The sequence below is a fragment of the Eutrigla gurnardus genome (genome assembly GCF_963514095.1).
Source record: "Eutrigla gurnardus genome assembly, chromosome: 13".
In the NCBI taxonomy this organism is placed as follows: domain Eukaryota; kingdom Metazoa; phylum Chordata; class Actinopteri; order Perciformes; family Triglidae; genus Eutrigla; species Eutrigla gurnardus.
The window spans coordinates 19,945,348-19,966,639 of record NC_139936.1 but is presented as its reverse complement, the minus strand read 5'-3'; the positions used below and the strand labels follow the sequence as shown (position 1 = coordinate 19,966,639).

The 21,292-nt window shown below is 43.0% G+C and overlaps 2 protein-coding genes across 3 annotated transcripts; both read right to left on the bottom strand.

Annotated features, from left to right (window-relative positions):
* Positions 1 to 571: 571 nt before the first annotated feature.
* LOC311022917 (protein transport protein Sec24C) lies at positions 572 to 11,691 on the bottom strand. Its single transcript, XM_084024534.1, is given in 22 exon segments — positions 572 to 1,110; positions 1,738 to 1,827; positions 2,012 to 2,209; positions 2,642 to 2,821; positions 3,345 to 3,466; positions 3,896 to 4,034; positions 4,170 to 4,318; positions 4,409 to 4,505; positions 4,775 to 4,942; positions 5,087 to 5,191; positions 6,088 to 6,184; positions 6,614 to 6,808; positions 6,961 to 7,073; positions 7,689 to 7,798; positions 8,005 to 8,140; positions 8,727 to 8,854; positions 9,335 to 9,446; positions 9,848 to 9,901; positions 10,123 to 10,181; positions 10,338 to 10,899; positions 10,901 to 11,010; positions 11,445 to 11,691. Coding segments are annotated over 22 exon segments (3,075 nt in total). The 5' UTR covers positions 11,455 to 11,691; the 3' UTR covers positions 572 to 969.
* Positions 11,692 to 12,612: 921 nt separating this feature from the next.
* Positions 12,613 to 21,164, bottom strand: LOC311023330 (uncharacterized protein). 2 transcript variants are annotated; one of them, XM_084025088.1, is made up of 10 exons: positions 21,113 to 21,164; positions 19,175 to 19,761; positions 19,045 to 19,081; positions 18,647 to 18,726; positions 18,269 to 18,349; positions 18,061 to 18,120; positions 17,884 to 17,973; positions 14,783 to 16,673; positions 13,341 to 13,415; positions 12,613 to 13,133 (listed from the first exon to the last, which is right to left on the bottom strand). In XM_084025088.1, the coding sequence occupies exons 2-10, from the start codon at positions 19,709 to 19,711 to the stop codon at positions 12,838 to 12,840; spliced, it is 3,147 nt and encodes a 1,048-aa protein (XP_083881214.1). In that variant the 5' UTR covers positions 19,712 to 19,761; positions 21,113 to 21,164; the 3' UTR covers positions 12,613 to 12,837. The 2 variants fall into 2 exon arrangements, with proteins under 2 accessions (XP_083881214.1, XP_083881213.1); XM_084025087.1 differs by having other exon boundaries at positions 20,889 to 21,156.
* Between the last annotated feature and the right edge of the window lie 128 nt (positions 21,165 to 21,292).

Sequence of the window (21,292 nt, the reverse complement as noted above, 5' to 3'; positions counted from 1 at the left end):
CACTTTAAACAACCCATTATGTGTAAAATGAATCTAATCATAGGATATTAACGCCTTCGTGTCATTACACCCACATTTACAGAAGTATTACCAAGGAGTACCAATCACCTTGACCTGGTGGAAAAATAACAGAAATGTTTCTCTTTGCTTCAAGAAGAAGTGTTAAACATGGGAGTGCTTGCAGTTTAACTTCTGCTCCAGCGGTCCACGTCCTCCCAGTCAGTGTGATCCCAGCAGAATCTAACTGGACTTCATCCAAAATGCTTGAGGATAGAAAATTCACAGAAGCTGGACGGCCAACATGCTGCCAATAAAAAGCACTCACTGTGCTAAGCCGTAAGCAGATTTTTGGAAGGAAACACAGTGGCTTGGTCTCTTTCTTCAGAGCTGCTATAAGGCTGTGATGGAACGAAATCCTGTCAGCTGGTCTGTCAATCATTCATAGTTCCCCTGGGATGAACCCAAAGACTCTGGTGGTTCCCTGGTTTTACCTGCAGCACCACCGTGAGATTCACATCCGTGGTTTTGAGTTTTCTGAGTCGCTGCAGTGCACTGAAAGAAAGTCCAACCGAGGTACAATTAAAGCTTTATTTATTTATAGATTATTCACAAACACAGAACTTCCTGTGAGCATCACACACTCTCTCGCTCTCTCTCGCTCTCTCTCACAAACGTAGACACGCAAATCTCAGGCAGAGATTAGAGTTGCCATGACGCAGGAATAAGTTAACCTCATAAAACACATTTTCACAACAGCACGGCTCACATTCAACACAGCACACTTCACACATATCACCACAGTCATTGATTTAATATCTCAAAAAATGTCCCCATGCACAGCCTGATTCTCTTACAACAGGCCTTCCATATTTCCACATTATAATAACGTCTACTTTGTTGTTTTTTTTTAGGCAAATATGACGCTGTGTCATCGTTTATAGAACAAAATGCACCCAGGGAGGTCAGAAGTCACTGCAGGAGCCGCACAGAGTTGACGTGGAGATGGTAGAGGAAGTCTGCATAGGACGCCCCACCGTTGGGACTCTTGTCCTCCACCAGGTGGCGCTGCAGGGTCTCCTCGCAGGCATCGCCCTGCTTCACCACCAACAGCTGCACAGAAAAATAACACAATGTCTAATCATCGGCTACAAACGGCGGCATCATCAGTCAAGTCATTTATCCTGATGTGGAGGACGGTGCGGCGAGCGGGACACACTTCCTGCTTCTCGAAAAATCACACAGCCATCCTCTGTCTGCCACTTGACTCTTCCTTTTGGGGAACGGCATCATGAGTCTGCCAGCGTGCCTTGAATGTGCCGCTGGGAGACATTGAACATCCTGACCCCAGAACGAGCAGCGGCGTGTACACCACATGATGCATGTTTGAGGCTCCTCAAACCCGAGGGACAACACTGAAAACGTTCACTTCACTAGAAACAACTTTCAGAAAACAAACACATGATCAGATTAATTACGGCCCCGTTGTGTTTCACAGCCATTCCAGTTAGCCAGCATGCACAATACCTACCTAAATGGAACAGGGCCATAATAAATCTGTTATCCACCGGCCACCTGTGTTGATCCTGCAATGTCAACATGGCTGCTGTAAAAGGGGCCTGTTGGCGGAGCCAGGCTGGCAACGGAGGGGATGCAAATCAACTTTGCATATTGAGACAGCACCCGTGTCATTTTAATTCACGGGTGTCGGCTGTTGCAGCTGGACGGTCAGCGGCTCACCTTGCGGGCGCGGGGTGCCTGGGAGTCCAGCGTGTTGACCAGGGATCGAACGCTGACGGACAGACGGCTTTCAAGGACCGGCAGCTTGGTCTGAAGAAACACAAAACATCAGAAGTGGATGTTTAACAGTAACCCCGTCAATGCTACAGCACACATGATAGCCAGTCAGAAACAACATCTGTCTTTCTTTTGGGTTTAGTAAACCATTGTGTTTCCTTTTGAATTAAAATGCTTGTAAAAAAAGTCACACCATTACAGCCACCTGATCTCTTACCTCTCCAGAGGGCAGGGAGGAGAAACAGCTGGTGTTGAAGAGTTCCACCAGGGTGCATGCTGGGACTTGGGTGCCCACCCAGAGCAGCAGTGTGAGGGGTGCATGAACCAAATACAGACATCTGGCGTCCAGGCTGGCAGCACAGCAGCGCAGCGCCTCCTCTGGGTTCGGAGAGCTGCAGCTGTCAACCGACGGAGGCTGCAGGTGACAGATGAGGGAAACAGAGGTGATGCCCAGGTTACTATGACAACAAAGTGAGAGTCATCCTTACTGGTAGTAAATGACTCAAACTCTACATCCATGATTTGGTCACAGGTAAACACTGCTGCAGTGCCTGAGAAACGTGGTGTCTGACATCAGCAGCTTTATAAGTCTTCTTCTTTAAAATGAAAATGTTTCTTAAGAACGTCATTTTTGGCTAATATTGACAGCTGATAATACATTTTCTGTGGCGAAGCCCCAGACTTTATACTGGATGACATCACAAGTTTGAGGCTTACTCCTCTGGTTTCTGGCTTTGAGAGAGAGTATCTCATGTTCCATGGAAATAACTGGAACCCTTAATGTAAAACCTGTAGTGCATCGACCTCACTGTGATGGAGAGAACCCTGTGGGGTTGATGGGACTGACCAGGGGCAGCAGCAAAGGGTAGAAGTGTGTGGTGGTGCTGCAGGTGTCCATGCCGAGAACCTGGCAGCGCTGCTGCAGCCGCTGGTGGACGGAGCTCCTCAGGCCCGGCAGCAGCACCTCGCTCTTCCTCAGGCTGTTGATGTAAACAGGAAGCGCCCGCAGGTACTGAGGCAGGACCAGCTAAAAGACACACACACACACACACACACACACACACACACACACACACACACACACACACACACACACACACACACACACACACACACACACACACACACACACACACACACACACACACACACACACACACACACACACACACACACGGTAAATGGACCTGCATTTATAGCACTTTTCTAGCTCACTAGCTACTCAAGGCGCTTCACACATTCATTCAGTCACTTTTACCCGTTACACTGATACACCATACACTGATGGCAGAGGAGTCATCTGCACATCAGGATCTAAGTCATTTTTTACACATTCACACACTGATGGCTGGGGGTTCAGTGTCTTGCCCAAGGACACTTCGGCATGCAGACGGGATGAGCCCGGATTCGGAACACTAATCTTCTGATTGGAGGACGACTCGCTCTACCTCTGAGTCGATGTGAATACTCAGAGGAAAACGGCACACTGACATGAAAATGTGTCTAAGAATATAAACATATGAAGTGCATTTTACGCTTCTAAAGCTCACCTGTCCAGCTGACACTGAAGCAGAGCAGCAGTGTTTGCGGTAGGACGCCAACGATTCGGTTATATCCGTCTGCAGTTCCTCCCTCAGCTCCTGTAGAGGGCGCTCCAACGCTGCACAGTAAACTAAACCGCAACACCAAAACACAAATGAATGTCCTCAACAGTAAACATATTAAAGCATAACTAAGAAAGCAGCTTCTAATATTAAAATACAACAGAAAGAGGCTTTAGATTGTGAAACAATGTGTTTATGAAAGATGCTGTGGTCTTCATTAACAATATCATAGGAAGAAAACTATACAATATATGTATCATGATGCCATTGGTTTAAAGGTTGCATAATAAAGTCATTTATATTAATTTGACATCAAACACAAATGTTGATGTTTCCTATCTACATTCTCATGAAGTGTATTCATTTCCACACCTTCTTGCATTTTTGGCAAAATTGGATAAAAGATATCATTCACATCAATTAACTATGTTGATAGCATTACATACTTTATGGCATAATGGGGGAATAACCCCCTTATCTACATGAATGATCCTTACTCTTTTTGCAGTAGAAGGTGAGTAATGTTTGGGCCTGATAATGCCGGAAAGCATCCTGTAGGTGAGGAGAGCATCGCAGAGTCAGAGTGTGAACCCTGGTCCTCCGGTCTCCCGTCTGGGTGCTGTAAGACAACACAACCTGACAAACAGGACGGCAGAGAGGGGGGTTATGGTTACAAAAATAGAAAATGGTTTGACAATTCCCTTAAATCCCACAAGGATCTGAATGACAAATGTGACAGGTCTAAATCGATGACAGTGAACATACACCAACCTGTAATGCTACACCTCTGGTCTCATCCAGAGCTCTGGTGTGTGCGAGCTCCACGGCCAGCGTTGTCCTCCAATCAAGAGTCGCCATGGTGACCTGGCTAGGGCTCGGCCCGGGGATGAAAAGTCCATAACAGCCGGACACGCGCATATCTAATGAGGACAGGTACAAATAGTGGAATCGGAGGTGAGTCTTAAAAAGGACACGTCTGCCTGCTTAATAAAACATAAAACATATCTCACCTTTGCTGACAAAAGTCCTGAGCTCAGCCTTGTAGCCGGTGTCCGTCTCTACAACGCTCTTTAGATCAGTGCTGAAACGCTCTCTGTCCAACTCTCCCTGTAGAGGGAATTTAAACACCTGTCTTCATCATTTCACCACAATGCAGCTAAAAACACCTGCTGCTTCAAAGTGCTGACAGATTTTTAGCCTTTAATCTCGCAAAGATTGAAAAGCAGTAACAATCTCCTCAAACACTGCCATGATCAAACTATTGGCAAGAAAGTGAATAAATGTATTTCCCAACATGTCAAACTCCTCCTTTTAGATTTCTTCTTTATGCAGTTAATTGTGTGCCAGTGCTGTAATGAAAGGAACTGCTGCTCTACCTGGAGGTTGTTGTAGGTGTACAGAGCTCCACCTGTTAGATATGGAATGTGCCCTGGCCAAGCCCCGCCCACATCTTGCTGGGAAAGGACAAACAGGTGAACGCCGCAGCCCTGACTGACGCAATCCTTGGCCAATGAGATGGCTAGCTCTGAGGGCTGAAAGATGGACTGAGGGGAGAAAAACAAGAGGAGGGATACCATAGTATTGTCCATACTTGTACACGATGCTGCTGTTACTTCATCCTCCCACCTGTACAGGAAGGGTCAACTGCCTTGAGGGCATTTGAACATGGTGACACTTTGGTTACGTACCTTTGGTTTGTTGGAGCCAAAGAACCCTGAGGAAGAGTTGTTGTTTCCCATTTCTATCAGAGGGGCAGTATGGAAGAGCAGCAGCTTGCCAGGACAACTCAGGGCCTGGGCAGAAACAAAATAAAATCCCTAAATGATATTGACAAAAAATATAATACACAAGCACATTTTTATAGATATGTATTTATTTACATGTCAGTAATTGACGAAAAAATAATTATATATTGGTATTTATTGTAGTTTAGATGTTTACCTACTCAGGGACTCCAGATGGAAATTACCTAAGAGATAAATCTGACACAAAACTATCTAAGCGCTGCTTGTCCTGAGCCAAAAATATAGTCAGAGACTCCACACACCCTCATCATGGACTGTTTTCCCTGCTGGCCTCTGGTAAGAGGTTCCGCAGCTTCCGGGGCAGAACTACCAGGTTCTGTAACAGCTTTTTCCCCCAGGCCACCAGACTATTAAACTCTACTGATCTAAAACCAATCTCGGATGCACACTTACTGAAGTACTGCTGGATCTTATGGCTGCACATTGGTTGTATATATTTTAAATCACTTGCAACTTTTATTCTGGACATATTTTTAAATCACTGCCGTATTTTATTCGTGTCTTTTTATTCTGTTTTTTAAACTGCTTCCGTCACTTTATTTATTCCATTGCACATATGTATATATGCACATATTGTTTCAATCTCTGCACTTTTACCTAACTTTGTCGGAGCAATGCAACGAAATTTCGTTCTGTATACACCCTGTGGATACTTGAATGACAATAAAGTATGTCTAAGTCTAAGTCTAATAAACGCTGAGTAATGATGGAGCCAAAAAACAATATCTTAACATTTTTATTGATTTTTAGCGGTCCACTGTCGATGCCAATATTGAAGTTGTAGAGAGAGGTTTCCATTAATGTGGTAAAGTAACATCGATGCCACTTATCATCGACAGCAAAATAATCAAAATCAGTCGAAGTCTTGAGCAGTGATTACTGACCTGCAGTACGGCTAGCCCTGCTTTCACAGGCAGCTCCATGGGAACGCCACTCGAGTCCTCACACTCTGGACTAAACTGAGGGATGAGCTGCAACACACTACACACACACACACACACACAGACACACACACAGACACACACACAGACACACACACACACACACACACACACACACACACACACACACACACACACACACACACACACACACACACACACACACACACACACACACACACACACACACACACACACACACACACACACACACACACACACACACACAGGCAACAGACACACAATGATCACTTTACGCCAAACCAGCCCCCTTCATAGACTATTAAAGGTGACCTTATATATATATATATATATATAATATATATATATAACATTTCTTTCATATTAAATCGACAATGCCTGCTTTTAAATGTTCACAATAATTTGGGGTTTTAACGTGTACGAGGTGTCATCATCATACTAACCGGCTCCCCATAGTTCAGATTACAGTTACTGTCACGTCGGTTACCTGTCGATACTGTCAATACAGTCTTCCAGGGACACCACAAGCCCCTCCCTCACAGGAAGCTGCAGGTCATCAGTCTCCGTGATGACCAGCATGTGTGGGCGGGACAGGGCGGGGCTGAGGTCGTACAGGTGGACCCGACTGTCATATGTCATCAAACCGACGCGGACGTCCGACAGCGCATCATCATCGTCCTCCCTACACAAACCAGATGGAGCTTTAAACATTGCTGGCTGGAAACCAGATCATGGACTATTTATCCAATTGCATAGGGAAACGACTGAGCAGGCAGGGGAAGTGTGTGTGTGTGTGTGTGTGTACATGTGTAGTTAGGTGGGAGAGCACTTTACTTCTTCAGAGAGGTGAGCAGAGTTTGTATTTGTTGTGTTACGAACTCCAAATGTCCTCCTCTCATGGCTGAGGCAGACACGTCTATGGCTAGAAGCAGTGCAGCAGGTTCACACTAAAATAAAATTCAACAGTTGACACACAACGCATGATTCCTCATAAACATTCTGAGACCATCAAAGACCTTTGAAGGGTTCCCATCCTGTAAACTCTAATACGTTTAAAAGTAATTTTTAAAATACAGTGCAATCATGTTATAATGTTGACTGCATTATTCTGGGATCTGAGATTTCTCTCTCGTTACAACACACACTTCTCTATCAAATTATGGCTGTAATCTAAAAAAGGTTTTGGTCTACAAAATGTCAGAAAAGAGCAAAATGCCTGTCATAAATCCCCAGAACCCTGGAAGACATTTTCAAATTGTTTGTCTGAAAAGCAAACCAAAATATAACATTTACAATGAAATAAAACACAAACAGCAACACATCCTCACATTTTACAAGCTAGCATCAGCAAATAAGTGGTTTTACTGCTTGATTAATGTGTCCCATATAAAAACAAATCAAATGGGGCCCAAATGGACCAAAGTATTCCTACTTTGGATGCTTTAGCATTACTGTATTAGGAATGTCTTAAATATTCAATTTAAAAGATGAAGGTATTCAAAGATCAGGTGATGATAACTAGCATGAAAACAAAACTAAAGATTGTCAAAGGTGAAATTAACCTTCTGAGTATTTAGTATCTCGTATGACCCCATACTGAGCTCCGGCCTCGTGTCTTTATCAACCCGAACTCCCTCCGCCCCTTTGGTGGGCTGGTAGTGTTGCCACGGCACTGGGGCACAAGAGAAGAGACAGAAGCTGTTGCTGCAAACAAATGACGCAACAAACTCAGGAAACTACATTCTAGTTTGGTGCAGCAGTTCACATTGAAATGGTTTTTAAAAGTTGGATTACAACGGACTATTTCTGACCGGACCTGTAACTGGGAACACTGATGAGTGTTACCTGTACACACAGATGCTCAATGGTAAATCCTACCTTCACTGAGTTTACCACAGAACGGGCAGTAAAACCTCTGACCACAGTCCTGCCAGCCCATCGCCGGGCACATGGAGGCTCCGCACAAACCACAACCCATAACACACTCTGGCTCACTGAGCACGGGCATGGGCTTCTAGAAGAGCAACAAACACACACACACACACACACACGCAATACATACATAAATACACATGTCGATTTCTCCACAGAAACCTTCATTGTAAATGAGTTTGTTTCTGCGGAAAAAAACGGCTTCACTTCCATGCAAACATCTCCCTGAATATTTGTTGTTTATTATGTTGTGAAGATCATGAGATTGGTTGTGTGTGTCCGTGAGTGAGTGAGTGAGTGAGTGAGTGAGTGAGTGAGTGAGTGAGTGAGTGAGTGAGTGAGTGAGTGAGTGAGTGAGTGAGTGAGTGAGTGAGTGAGTGAGTTTGGCTAACAGCTAACAGAACTACCAGTTCACTGCTGTACCGAGCCACAACCCAGCTGCCGGCAGACAGACAAGCTTGGCAGGCAGACTACTTGGTGAGTTTAATTGAGTTTTTTGGAAGATTGTATGAAGGGACAATGACTTTGAGCAGATTGCATGCATTCATCGCCGCTTGTTTTTGAGTTTGAATGAAGTGTGTTTTACTCTACTGAGTGCATATTTCTAGTTGCCGTTAATTCTCCTCTATCAATTCTAGTAGATTCTAGAATAAGCAGAGAATCCTGACCTCTCCAACATTTGCTTTTGCCAGAGGGGTGACCAGAGCTCCCAGCGGCAGGCGGCTGAGGAGGGCAGTCTGACCTTCACAGGGCACACAGTACGAGGCGGCGCGGATGGCGAAAGGACTCGCGTTACCTTGAGTTCAACAGACACAAGGTCAGCAAAGACATAAAAGTTGCCTTAAAGTATAGTGAAACTCCATACGGTGACAGGAAGGACTAGAGGGGGACAATAACTGACAAAGGAACACAACAAAATATGTAATTCACAATTGAATGGCAATTGTTTTACCTTTTAAATGATAAACTGCATCATTTAACGAGAACAAACTAAACCCAAGACGAAGCAGAGAAGCTGTAATATTACAAATGTTTCTATAGACTGGTTGTGAGACACATTACATGGGTGTTTTCCAAGGTAGGGCCATTTTCCTTTGATTAAATACAGCTAGTTTTCCCTCTTGTTTTACAAATGTCTGATTTACCTGTCAATAATGCATGTAGTAATTTGTACTAAAAGCAACATAAATACTGTGTGCTGTGAGGAATGTTGATGCAGTGTACTACCATTTACAGAGCACAGCTTTGTGACACAGACAGTGTTGTGTGCATTTACCCCTGTCTTCTACGATACAGGAAGTAGCTGCCAGAGGAGGAAGACGGGAAAAGGGTTCCGAGACGAAGACCTTGTCCCCCCACTCTGCCCTGTCCTCTGCAATCACCTCCACCTGAGACAGACAGAGGAGTAACCTTGACAATCTGCAATGTATGATGACATTGCACTGTTGTTAAATAGGGTCCGGATCATCAGTGTAGGTCATCGAATTGTCAAAGGAATGCAGCATATTTGTGGTTTTGCAGGACTTCTTTTAATAAATATGACTTAACAGAGATTGAAATCACTAACACAAATAATGGACTTTTGAATTGCAAATGTGTTTACCACGTATGATAAAGGGCAACACACATTGGTGGCTTATGGCACACGTCAATTGCAATGTTTTGTGATGCTGCGGATGTGTGTCGCCCTTAAGGGTAAAAGCATGAAAGAAGCTGAGCAGGAAACAGTCTTTCATTGTCAGAGAAGCTGCACGAGTCAGTCAAGAAAAGATGTGAAGAGAGAACTTACAACACTTGGCAGGAGCTCTGGGTCCAGCCCGTAACGAGACTCAGAGTTAGGCGACTGCAGAGAGAGAATTTTATTTTACTAGACAGTATATGCAATATGATTCCAGCAATATTTAGTATGGAACAAAAATATCCTTCGACTCTGCAGCATTATAACAGGAACAGTGTGAACAGAACATCTTCAGGTTTTGGACTGCTGGATATTAAAGAAAACAACACATGTAAGGATGTTTACAGGCCAAACGACATTCTTGCCATTACTGTATTCCCCCCCACCTGTGGCGTGATGTTCCTGTCCTGTGCAGCTGCATTGGGATCAAACTCGTTTATGGTGCCTGAGGAGATAACATAGTTGAAGATTAAATTAAAGATCCAGACTGGAGTATAACACTCTTAATAAAATGTTCTGATCCTACAGTGACCTTATGAGTAATTTCATTTAAATGATCAGCTTCTGAAGGAGGCTCTGCAACGTGTCATGTACATATTACCTTTCGAGTGTGGAATTGTCCAGTGAGGCTGCTGTTGGATGGGAGAGGTGGGCGAAGCATGACTGTGCGTGTATCCAAGAGAGGACTCCACATTTGCCCTCTTAAATGGAAGCTGAGGCGTACACTGTGGACTCTGGTTCACACCAAACGATGGAGGGCCAATGGGCAGATGTTTTTGATGTGGTGACTGAGGTGAACCCAGGTCTGTGTATGGGGGCTGGCAAGTGGACGATATTCCTTGGTATGGACTGTGAGGGGAGTAAAATGGCATTTGCTGGAGCTTGCAAGGCTGCGCCCCTTCCTTCATAAGAGGGAGAGAACAGGGAGGTATATTTCTTCCTTGGCTTGCAGCTGGAGCCATGTATGCAACATGAATCCCCTGCACACTCTGGTCAGCATCATCAGAATAAAGTGTGCCGTGGTGAGCACTGTGGCAGCCGTGGTTGGGCACCTGCAGGTGCTCAGGGTAGGGTGTCTGGTCAGAAGGCGAGCTCAGGCTGAGATGCTGAAAGCTGGACAGAGGGTTGCAGGGAGGTCCTTGAGGTGAGGCTGGGGACCAGCCGTTCTGGCCCGCCCACGGATGACAGGGTGTCTGGCTCTGATTGGGTGTGGGGACGTCCATCATACTCCATACCCGTCACTGATAGGTTTCTTTTTTCCCTGGAGGCGGGATCTAACGAGGCAACAAATAAACATTCACATTGTATGCAAAATGCATCGATCCGGGTCGTAATGGGATTTCCAGGTCTTTTCACATCATTTCTTATCGACAGTTACTGCAGACAGCTATTTTTCTTTTATGTGGGATTACCTGTGCATTTCATACCTTGCTCTGTCACACCACCAGCAGGTTACTAACCAACGCTGCATCATCTAAATACGTGCTTATAAGAGCAATTTAGTGACCAAAAACATGATTAGCTTATTCGTGGAATCACCGTTAGCTAACCTGAACGTTATTCTGTGGTAAGCTAATGCTATTAGCCCAACAACGCAGAGGTGCTCCTCTGGATGTAAAAGTCGCGACATGGACAAGGTGAAGTAAAACGCTCCGCTAGAAGAAAACAACCTTATTTTACGTAATACAGAAGAAATTAACTTGAATACCTTTGGACATCAAGGGAAACGGGCTTTGCGTGTCAACGGTACTACCATTAACGTTAGCGTCTTCATTTCTCCCTCTGGGACGGAATAGAAACACTTCACACGTTAAAAAAAATATTATTTGTTCCACTGTCCATGGTATTAAATGACTTTAAATCCCATGATAAGAAACCGCTACGTTACATGACTGACTTCATGGTTTTTAACCACAACACAACCGGTGACACTCAAGAACCTGAGCCTTTGCTGCAACGTTAGCGGCAAATTAGCAAGAATCACGACGACGCACTTCCGCGTTTCCTTTCAAAGTAAAAGCCTCCGATTTGGGATACGAGAAACAAGAAGTACAAATACAAATACAAATAAAAACTATAAATTACGATAACGCCAAAACAATAACCCAGAGTTTCTTCAGTAAATTATAGGTCATTTGTTGTCCGTATACACTGTTGGAAATTATCAAATAATCTTACTCCACTAGTTATTCAAGAACCAGTTATTTTTCAGATTATGGTTTTACAAAATATCTGAATTTATGAAACACACATAATAAAGATTTTTACCAAACTACCCAACATACAGTACAAACCCACTATAATATATAATTTAAATGTTTAAATATTAAAGCGTTAAAATGCAGCATGTTATCAGTAGTCTAATTATAATCTGAAAATATGGCAATTTAACATTGACAGGGGCAACCCTGCTGCCCAATACTTTAAAAAGTAAAGTACTTTTACTTTTGATACTTGGCGTATTGTATGTATATTATGTATATACGTTTACATTAGTAAAATTGAGAATGTGTGACTTTGCTGCTGCTGCTACTACTAAAATATCTGCATACTTCTTCCATCATTGACCCAATTGTCATTCATACTTACGCCTGACAGGGTAGCACAAATCAAATAAATAAAGAGTATTTTAGTGTACAGCATGTTATGAATATTTACAGTTAGTTGTTTTGTTAACACATAAGTGTACTTTATTTGTGGCAAATTGTTATATAGAGTTAACAAAATACGGTATACCAAAGAAAATAATAAAATACAGATAACTTTGTCACAGAAATGAACTTGCAGCTCCAAAAACGTACTAATTTTCCATTAGTGAATTGAAACATAATACGTCAGTATGCATGAACCGTCTCTGTCCAATATAAATTATTTAAAAAAAAAAAAAAACACAGTGAAAGATATACTGTGATGATTCAAAATAAAAGAATCATAATCCACAAAATAAATGATGAAATATAAATCCAAATAAATGTCAACGCTCTCAATATGGCATAAGACGTGTAGATGGAGAATGAACAAATTAAACTGACAGTGGTAAAGGATGAAGGAATGGGGGAATGTTGTGCAAAAAAGATTTGGCAAACGACACAATATCCCATCTATAACTGCTGAAAATGTCCAGTAGTCTGCTGTGGTTCCACTTGACCAGCTCTGCCACTGTTTGAGGATGTAGCTTGGGAGGTTCCTTGCCTTTTTAGGGCTGTGATCCTGTTTCTGACGTAGTCCTTTACACCTTTCCATGAACGGGTCCTCAGTGCTTCTGGCTCAGCCTCAAGACACTGAATGCAGTCATTTTTCTGAGGCAGCTTGTGTCCTTCAATAAAGCGCATCATGTGTCTTTCAACAGCAAGAACTTCTGCTTCTTCCCATTTATGTTTGCCTTTATATTTGGAGCCTGCGGGGTAAAAGGGAAATAAGTGAACTTTTGCCATCACTAAATAAATAAAATAAAGATCTATGAATAAATAATGCCTATCTATCGTCACAGTCCATATTTTCTTTTTGTCATGATTTGACATTAAATTAAGCTTTTAAAATGAGGTGGACAATGAAAAGGAACCTTGAAATGTATAGAATGACTTTCAATGACCAAAATTACTACCTTGTGTGCCAGATTTCTGAGGTTCTGTCATGTTGGCATGTGTTGTTGTTCCATGTGCTTGTCCATGATAAAAATCTGATGATGATAAAGTCAGAAAAATATGTGATTCAAAGTGCAGCACCCCAGACCAAGACTTGGTATCCTATTACATTAATAGATCACAACACTTATATCTCTGTATATATCTACACACTAACCACGCCTTACCATAGAAATATATTGACTAATTTGTAACATTTTTAAAGTCGAAGCAAAAGGTTTTTAGAGATTCAGGGACCTGTAAGGGTGGCTTAAAGTACATTTTGATTTAATGTGGTTGCTCCAAATTACAATAAAGAAATGTAGAATGCATTGGTTGATTTAGAATCCTGTGCAGTCGGTTGTAGACAACGCTTTCAGTGTTGAGTAGATACTTGAAAGGTTGAACTCGCTTTTATCCCAAATGGTGGTTACCTTTTTAAATTGTATTTTATTATTTTAAACAATGGGCTGCACGGTGGTGTAGTGGGTAGCACTGTCGCACAGCGAGAGGGTCCCGGTTCGATTCCCGGTTCAGGTTCCTTCTTTGTGGAGTTTGCATGTTCTCCACTGGGGTTTGGGTTCTCTCAGGGTTCTCCGGCTTCCTCCCACAGTCTAAAGACATGCAGGATGTGGACCTGTCTGTCTCTACATGTCGGCCCTGTGATAGACTGGTTACCTGTCTGTCTCTACATGTCGGCCCTGTGATAGACTGGTTACCTGTCTGTCTCTACATGTCGGCCCTGTGATAGACTGGTTACCTGTCTGTCTCTACATGTCGGCCCTGTGATAGACTGGTTACCTGTCTGTCTCTACATGTCGGCCCTGTGATAGACTGGTTACCTGTCTGTCTCTACATGTCAGCCCTGTGATAGACTGGTTACCTGTCTGTCTCTACATGTCTCCCTGTGATAGACTGGTTACCTGTCTGTCTTTACATGTCAGCCCTGTGATAGACCGGTTACCTGTCTGTCTCTACATGTCGGCCCTGTGATAGACTGGTTACCTGTCTGTCTCTACATGTCAGCTCTGTGATAGACGGGTTACCTGTCTGTCTCTACATGTCAGCCCTGTGATAGACTGGTTACCTGTCTGTCTCTACATGTCAGCCCTCCCCCGACCCTGAATACAGGATAAGCGGTAGACGATGGATGGATTTTAAACAACATAAAAGAACTCCTATGTATCATATGTGCTGTTTATGGTGGCTCAAAGCTTGAAAACCAGGTCATAACACACAGGATTTGCTGTCAGGTTAATTTACTGTATGGCTGCCTAAAGTTTAACTCCGATTATTTTGTGACTAATCTACGGCTCTCCACACTCAACCAGACTGACACCCTTTCTAAATCACATTTCATATAAAACTATGTAAAACTTCCCTTTAACTTGTAAATGATCTTCAAATAGAAAAGCATTCTTACCATCAGACTCCATCTCAACGTCATCCAGCTGCATGCTGCTGTCCTGTCGCAGGCTCCGGACTTGATTATTAGGCCCTAAAATCTGGTTGGCCTCGTTTTCATCCAGGTTTATCAGCTGCAGCATTGTTCCATAATGCTTACGGATCTTTGCGGATGTCAGTGCTTCTGGGTCTTTGGCTCCGCATTCTTTGACATATTTTTGGATGCACTCACACCCATTGTAGGCAGACAGCGCATGTGGTCGGCCAAAGAGAAAGGGATTCTTTCTGGGGACTCCACATGTCTCGCGTACCTGGATGAGAAGCTCCATGGCTGACACGAAAGATGGTTTGAGTAAAACAGGGACCATTCTTCCACACTTCCCTCGTATGTCAACTCTCGTGAAGAACCCGCACATGTTTTTTTCCAAATCTGAGACGGATACGTCCATGCCATCATGCAAGCTAGACTTTTTCCGTGACATAAAAGCCGTCACTTGCACAGATGTTATCTCTCCAACACTTCTCCTGTTGAAAAGGATTGTCCGAGCCAGTATTACCCTGGCCAGGGCAGCATAGTTTTCTGCAGAAGTGCTGTCTTTGAGGTTTTTTTCAGCAACATGATGAACATTCTCCATGTGGGAATTCAGGAGCTTTACATCTTCAGCGAACGGCACCTTCTTTTCTGTCATCAATTTTGTTTCTCTGATTGTCGTTAAAGCTCCTGCAGAAATGAGCTTGTTCCATTTTTTCTGGTACACAGCGAGGAAGTTCCGCGCCGACTCCGCCAAACTTGCATCTCCACACTTCACCGCGTTACCCTCGACGATGCTGCAGGTCTTCTGTAGGTGGTAGCCGAGCTTGACGGCAAGTGAAGGAATCCTGTACTTTTTCTTTTCCGAATTGTAGCCGGCTAAGACGTTCACCGCCGACACCACATGTGGGAAGCTTGAAGGGAGAAAGAAGTCTTCCAGTTTCTGCAGAGGGGTGATTTTTTGAGCTTCGAGTACAAGTCTTGCGATCTGACGAAGGTTTTGTCTTATATAATCATGCTTCTTCGGATCGGAGCCCTGCTGGCTAAACAGGAGCTCACCAAACTGCAGGATCACCTCGTCTTCCATGATGGTTTGGGTCACATCGTCGTATGTCATCTGGGACAGAACGTTCTTAAAGCCATCGCTTATGCCAAGGTCTTCTAACGTTTCGAGCACACACCGCAATGCGATGCGCTTTCTTCCGATCTCCGAATCATTTTCATTCTCCGCTTTCTCCGGGCACAATCTCATGTGTCGGTGCAAAGCTTTCTTCATGTAAAGACCTCGACAGTAAAGACAATGAAGAAAGTCTTGGGCTTTTTGAGTTGTGCTCGGTCTTTTCCGGGTAACAAGTTGACCCCTTCCCGTTTTCAAGACATTTTTATTATGAGCAAAGTTTCCTTGGTTTATCAGCCTGTTCCATATCTTTTGTCTTTCTTTGGAATTTTTGGGATACTGAAATGCTGCTGCAACCTCTGTCTTGTCACTGTGGATCCTCTCGAGATGTCGTGCCATTTTGGATAATGGGTTTGAGCAAAACAAGCAATAGTTCCTCCTGTCGTAAACGCGCCGTGATTTAGAATTTGAACATGGCAACACCAGAGTTTCAGAAGACTTCTTCAGATTAGTTGCACATATCTTTTTTTGAGGGCCGACACTTTTGCCCTTAACCAAAGAACTTCCTAATGTGTCCCCCTTTTTATCCGGCAGAGAAGGTTTTTCTTCTGTGGGGGTCGAGTGACTGCTGTGACTGGATTCATCTGAAGTACCACCATAACGGTCAGATAGGAAATCGGAGATGTCACCATCACTGTTGGGAAAGTAATCAGAATCATTGTCTTCCTCCGACTCCGACTCGGTTGAGTCATGTTCTTCTTTCTGGAAAATAAAAGGAAAATAAAGTCACTAACAATCGGTGATTGCATCAGATATTATCCTACTTTTATGGTGTTGATGGTTGATCAACGTGTTCCGTTATCTTGTTGAGGTGGTCAACAGTTGGCTCGACCACTTCTATCCAGTATTTAAGTCATTTTGTATGCTTTATATTGGCAACAATGGCACCTCGCAACAGTGTTGTGCATGAACGAGTTCAAAAGAACGCGTTCATTGAACACGTTCATTTTTCTGTGAACTTCAAGCTGAATGCAAGACATTTGTAAACAAAGAACTTGAACATGAATTAGTTCAGATTGTGTGAAATGAACGACGAAGGTCAATGTTGAGGTCCAATTAAACGTTTAAATTTGTTTTCTCCTGATGAGTCGAGTGACAATTTAGAAACAGCATGTCGTTGTTAGGGGAGGGCGGATCGATCCAAATATCTAAAGTATCGATCCAAGTATCGATACCAAGGTATGTATTGGTATTGGATCGATACTAGCATGATGAGATTTATATTTTTGTTGTAGTTTCTCTTCTATAAGTTTAGCAAATCACTGGAATTTCTTCACAGTTTGTGCGAGCGCAGCGTCTCTCTCCACCGCTCTCACTCCATCACTCAGGTTCACTAGGCCCCTCCCCTCCTCCCCCGCTGCCTGTAAAAGGCAAACATGTGAACATGTCATTGTTTCTAAACAAAAACATGGTTCAGTAGTAGTTTGCCCTGCAGGTGAACAGTTTTAGGCTAGAAGGTAGGCATAGTGATTCAAGTCATAGTTTGAAAAACAAGGTCAATCTTTCATTTTCATTTCTCAAAAAAAAAAAAAAAATGAACTGAACTTTGAACTAGTTCAGAATTATAATGGTGAACTATGAACGTGAACAGTTCACTTTGAACTAGTTCATGAAAAGTGTGAACTTGCACAGCACTGCTTTTCCAACACCGAGACATCACAAAGGTCTTAAAAAAAAAAGAAAAATTGCTAAATCTGATCTGGTGAGCATTTCCTTGCTTCCACCCCCCGGCTCAAAGCTGCTCTGCAATTTCACCCTGCTCCACACGTCACTCACCCCCCAAAAAAGCTGCACTGTATTTGAAATAGGGCTGTAGGCCACCTTTTTTCTGCACTCCATACTAAATCCTCCAGCTTGCTTGCGCTACACTCATATGCTGTGATTCATAGTAAATCATTTGATGTGGAACTACCATTGACTTTCCTGCAGACAGCTGAACCTGCTGTGCATCACTGGTCTCCGTTTGTTTACAGTGAGATGAATCGTCCATTGATGGAGGAGACTAAAAGAGGAGGACAAAAATACATGCAATTACATTTTTTTGTGTATGAATCAAATCAAACTGCAGCAGCTAACGAACGTGACCTACCGGAATAGCTGTGTGTGGAGACTTCCCTTCATGGCTGTCCTCGGAGGATATTGAATCCAGCTAAATCGGGGGTAAAGTGAAATGGACAGAATGTAACTGTGTATAACTAGAATAATTAGAATAATGTGTAGAACAGGGGTTCATATACGCTTAAAGTTACACTGGGTAGCAACTTTGCAAAGAAATAATATTGACAAAGTCCACTTACAAGTTTATCCAACTCTGTCACCTGTTGAAGAAGTTGTGCACGCTGTTGTAAAAGCACCAAGCGTTGTTCCTCAATGTTGGCCTGAAAGCAGATAAAAATGGGGGTAAAAATGAAGGTACAATCTAAAGGCAATCAGCGCCTATGAAACCCCACAGCTCAGTGACTCTACTGTAAATGTCCACATGATAGCATGATGTAACTAATGGGCAACATTCATTTGGTAGATGCTATCGTTCAAAGTGACTTACAATGTGTACCATCAAGCTCTGGAGAAACAAACTTGTAAATGTGTTGATGACACTTTTTTTTGAAGCTACAAAAATATTGATCACCACATAACAAAACGTTCTTCAGTGCCGGTGCTGTTATTTTCCTCACCGTCGGACTAATCTTCCCTTCTCGTGATGGCTTGTTTTTAGGATGAGCAGCTGCGTCGAGGACAGACTCACTTACGGCTTCTGATGAAAAGACAAGAACGATAAACCATGTGAGAGGAAGTTGGATCCAGCATCCAAGTTATCTGAATTACACCGCTTGTCTAAACAAGTGACTAATGTGTCGTAGGAATGCACTGAGCTGACTTCTTCAGTCCCGATTATGATTCCCGGGCTTTGGGTTTTGGCCCATACCGAGTACTGAACCGATACCAGTGTTTAATGAATAAGCAGTATTGTGACTTTGATCATTCTTTTATGTGTAAGGAACATAACCCCACAGTGGGGGGCTGTTCCTCCTCGCAAACAGCACAAATGTACCACAAGAGTAAACGGGCTTACCCCTGCAGAGTGACGACGGTATCCAGTGACTCTGCTCCTGAGAAGTGGATGAGGCATGACTGTGAGTGTATCCAGCAACACCAGAATATTCCACATTTGCTCCTTCAAATCAAGCTTGAGATGTACTTACATGTTGTCCACATGATGACAGGCTAACAGGCAGAAGTCCATTCGGTAAACCCGGATTTGTTAATGGAAGCTGAAATGGCGCTTTGTAAGGGTCGTGGGGGGAGAGAAGATGTTGGGTCCTACAAGGCTGGGGAGCTTGGCTTGTTTGGGTAACTGATGGTAGGGGTAAGTTCTTTCCTTGGCTTGCAGTCAGCAGCATCGATGAAGGATGAGAGGTTTGCTGGGCAAAAGAAATCATGTGCGAGGTACTCGGGATAGCAGTGTTGGCAAACAGCGCGTTGGATGACAGGCTGCTCTGCGCAAAGCCCCTCACATTAGCAGCAGAGTGATGGAAGTCGTTTCTGGATGATACGCTGCTGTGGTCGCTCATACAACTCTGATTGGACTCCTGCAGGTGGTCGTAGGAGGGACTGAGATGCTGAGAGCTGGGCAGTGGGTTTAGGAGGGATCCTTGAGTTGAAGTAGTGGACCAGCCATTCTGGCCCGTCCACGACTGACAGGGTACGTGGCTTTTATTTGCAGGCAGATTATCCATCATTCTCCATAACCATCAGCTTGTTGCTTTGGAGTCTTTTATTTCTCCAGGGCCTAGCAGAGCAAAACAACATGCACTTAATCATCGGTGTCAGTCACTATGAAGTTGCTTTCACTGTCCCATCACTGTTCTCAGTTTTGGACAATGTGCATACTTTCCACTAGGGGTTATGTGATCATTGGCACCATTTTAATTATTTTAACCTGATAAAACTTCAAGGAACTATTTTATTTGTTTGCTGTTAATAAAGTTGCTGATAGCTACCTGCACTTTTTGTGTAAAAGTCATGTTGAATGGTTCTGTGTTTAGAGTTTGTGTAATTCTAAATTTAGACAACTTTTTACACAGTTTGACTGCAGACAAATATCAGTTATTGGTCTCCTAGATTAGTAATAATCGGCATCAGCTCTGAAAAGGCCATGTCGGTCGACCACGACGCTCCACTGATGTCTTCACATTGAGGCTGTCGAGAGATTGAATTCATAAAACAGATGATTAAATAGGCTACATTTTCCAAATCAATGTTAGGACTTTAATTACACTGCAGCACAACAACTAAGCAACATTTAAATGTTATTCAATCAGTGATTATGTTTTTTTTTTATGGCTTCAATTAATCTGCTGATTTTACTTGATTGATCCAGGCTATAAAATGTCAGAAAAGCTAAAAGGGATTATAACACACATGAAATAACAAAAATGAATTAATTAATGGCCTATCAAAACAGTTGCTGGTTAATTTGACCCAAACCTTCTGCTTGTAAATACTCGACTTCGACTCAGATTTAAACAAAGCAGTGACAAATCTTTTTTACAGCAGAAAAATGTGGAAAAAAAGTATTCTAGAGTCAAATTTTGCACAGACATCAGTCTGTTTTTACATCGGTATGATTTTTGCATTGTATGCATACATTTTGAATATGCACCTTTTGTTATTGTTACCTTAGTTTGTCTACTTTATACAAAGTCCCGATCGCTGTTTAATCTAACAACAGAGACTATTTGAAAACCGTTGGCAGCAAATTAACATAAAAACGTTTATAAAAAGCGCTTTTAGTAGTTTTACTGAACCGACCTTTGAAACTAACGTTACACCACACAAAACTGTAATTTTTATGATAATTTATGAATGGTACTAATTTACTTATTTGCACCAAAATAAGCGAACACTCATACTCACAGTGTGCGTCGATCAAATGTAGCTTAGCAGTGTGGCATCCCGTTTCTTTAGTTGTTGGGCTAACTAGCTAACATTGATTAGCTAGCTCGTAGCATGGTTGGATGTGTGAAATTCCGGCATTAATCGTGTAACTGACAACGACTGCAGAATAAACACACTGAAAAGGAGTATGTGCATTAAATACATCTAGGCTGAGCAAAAATGGATGAACACGAGTACCATACCTGTGACTATCACAGGAAGCAGGGCCGTTTGTTTACCTCGCGGCTCTGCGCCACGGACGCTATCGCCAACAGAAGACTTCCGCTTCGTTTTTCAGAGTAAGAGCACCATATATGCAAATGCGGTAGACTACCACAGACGTGATAAGATAATGAAAATATTTTTGTTGTAATAAATACATT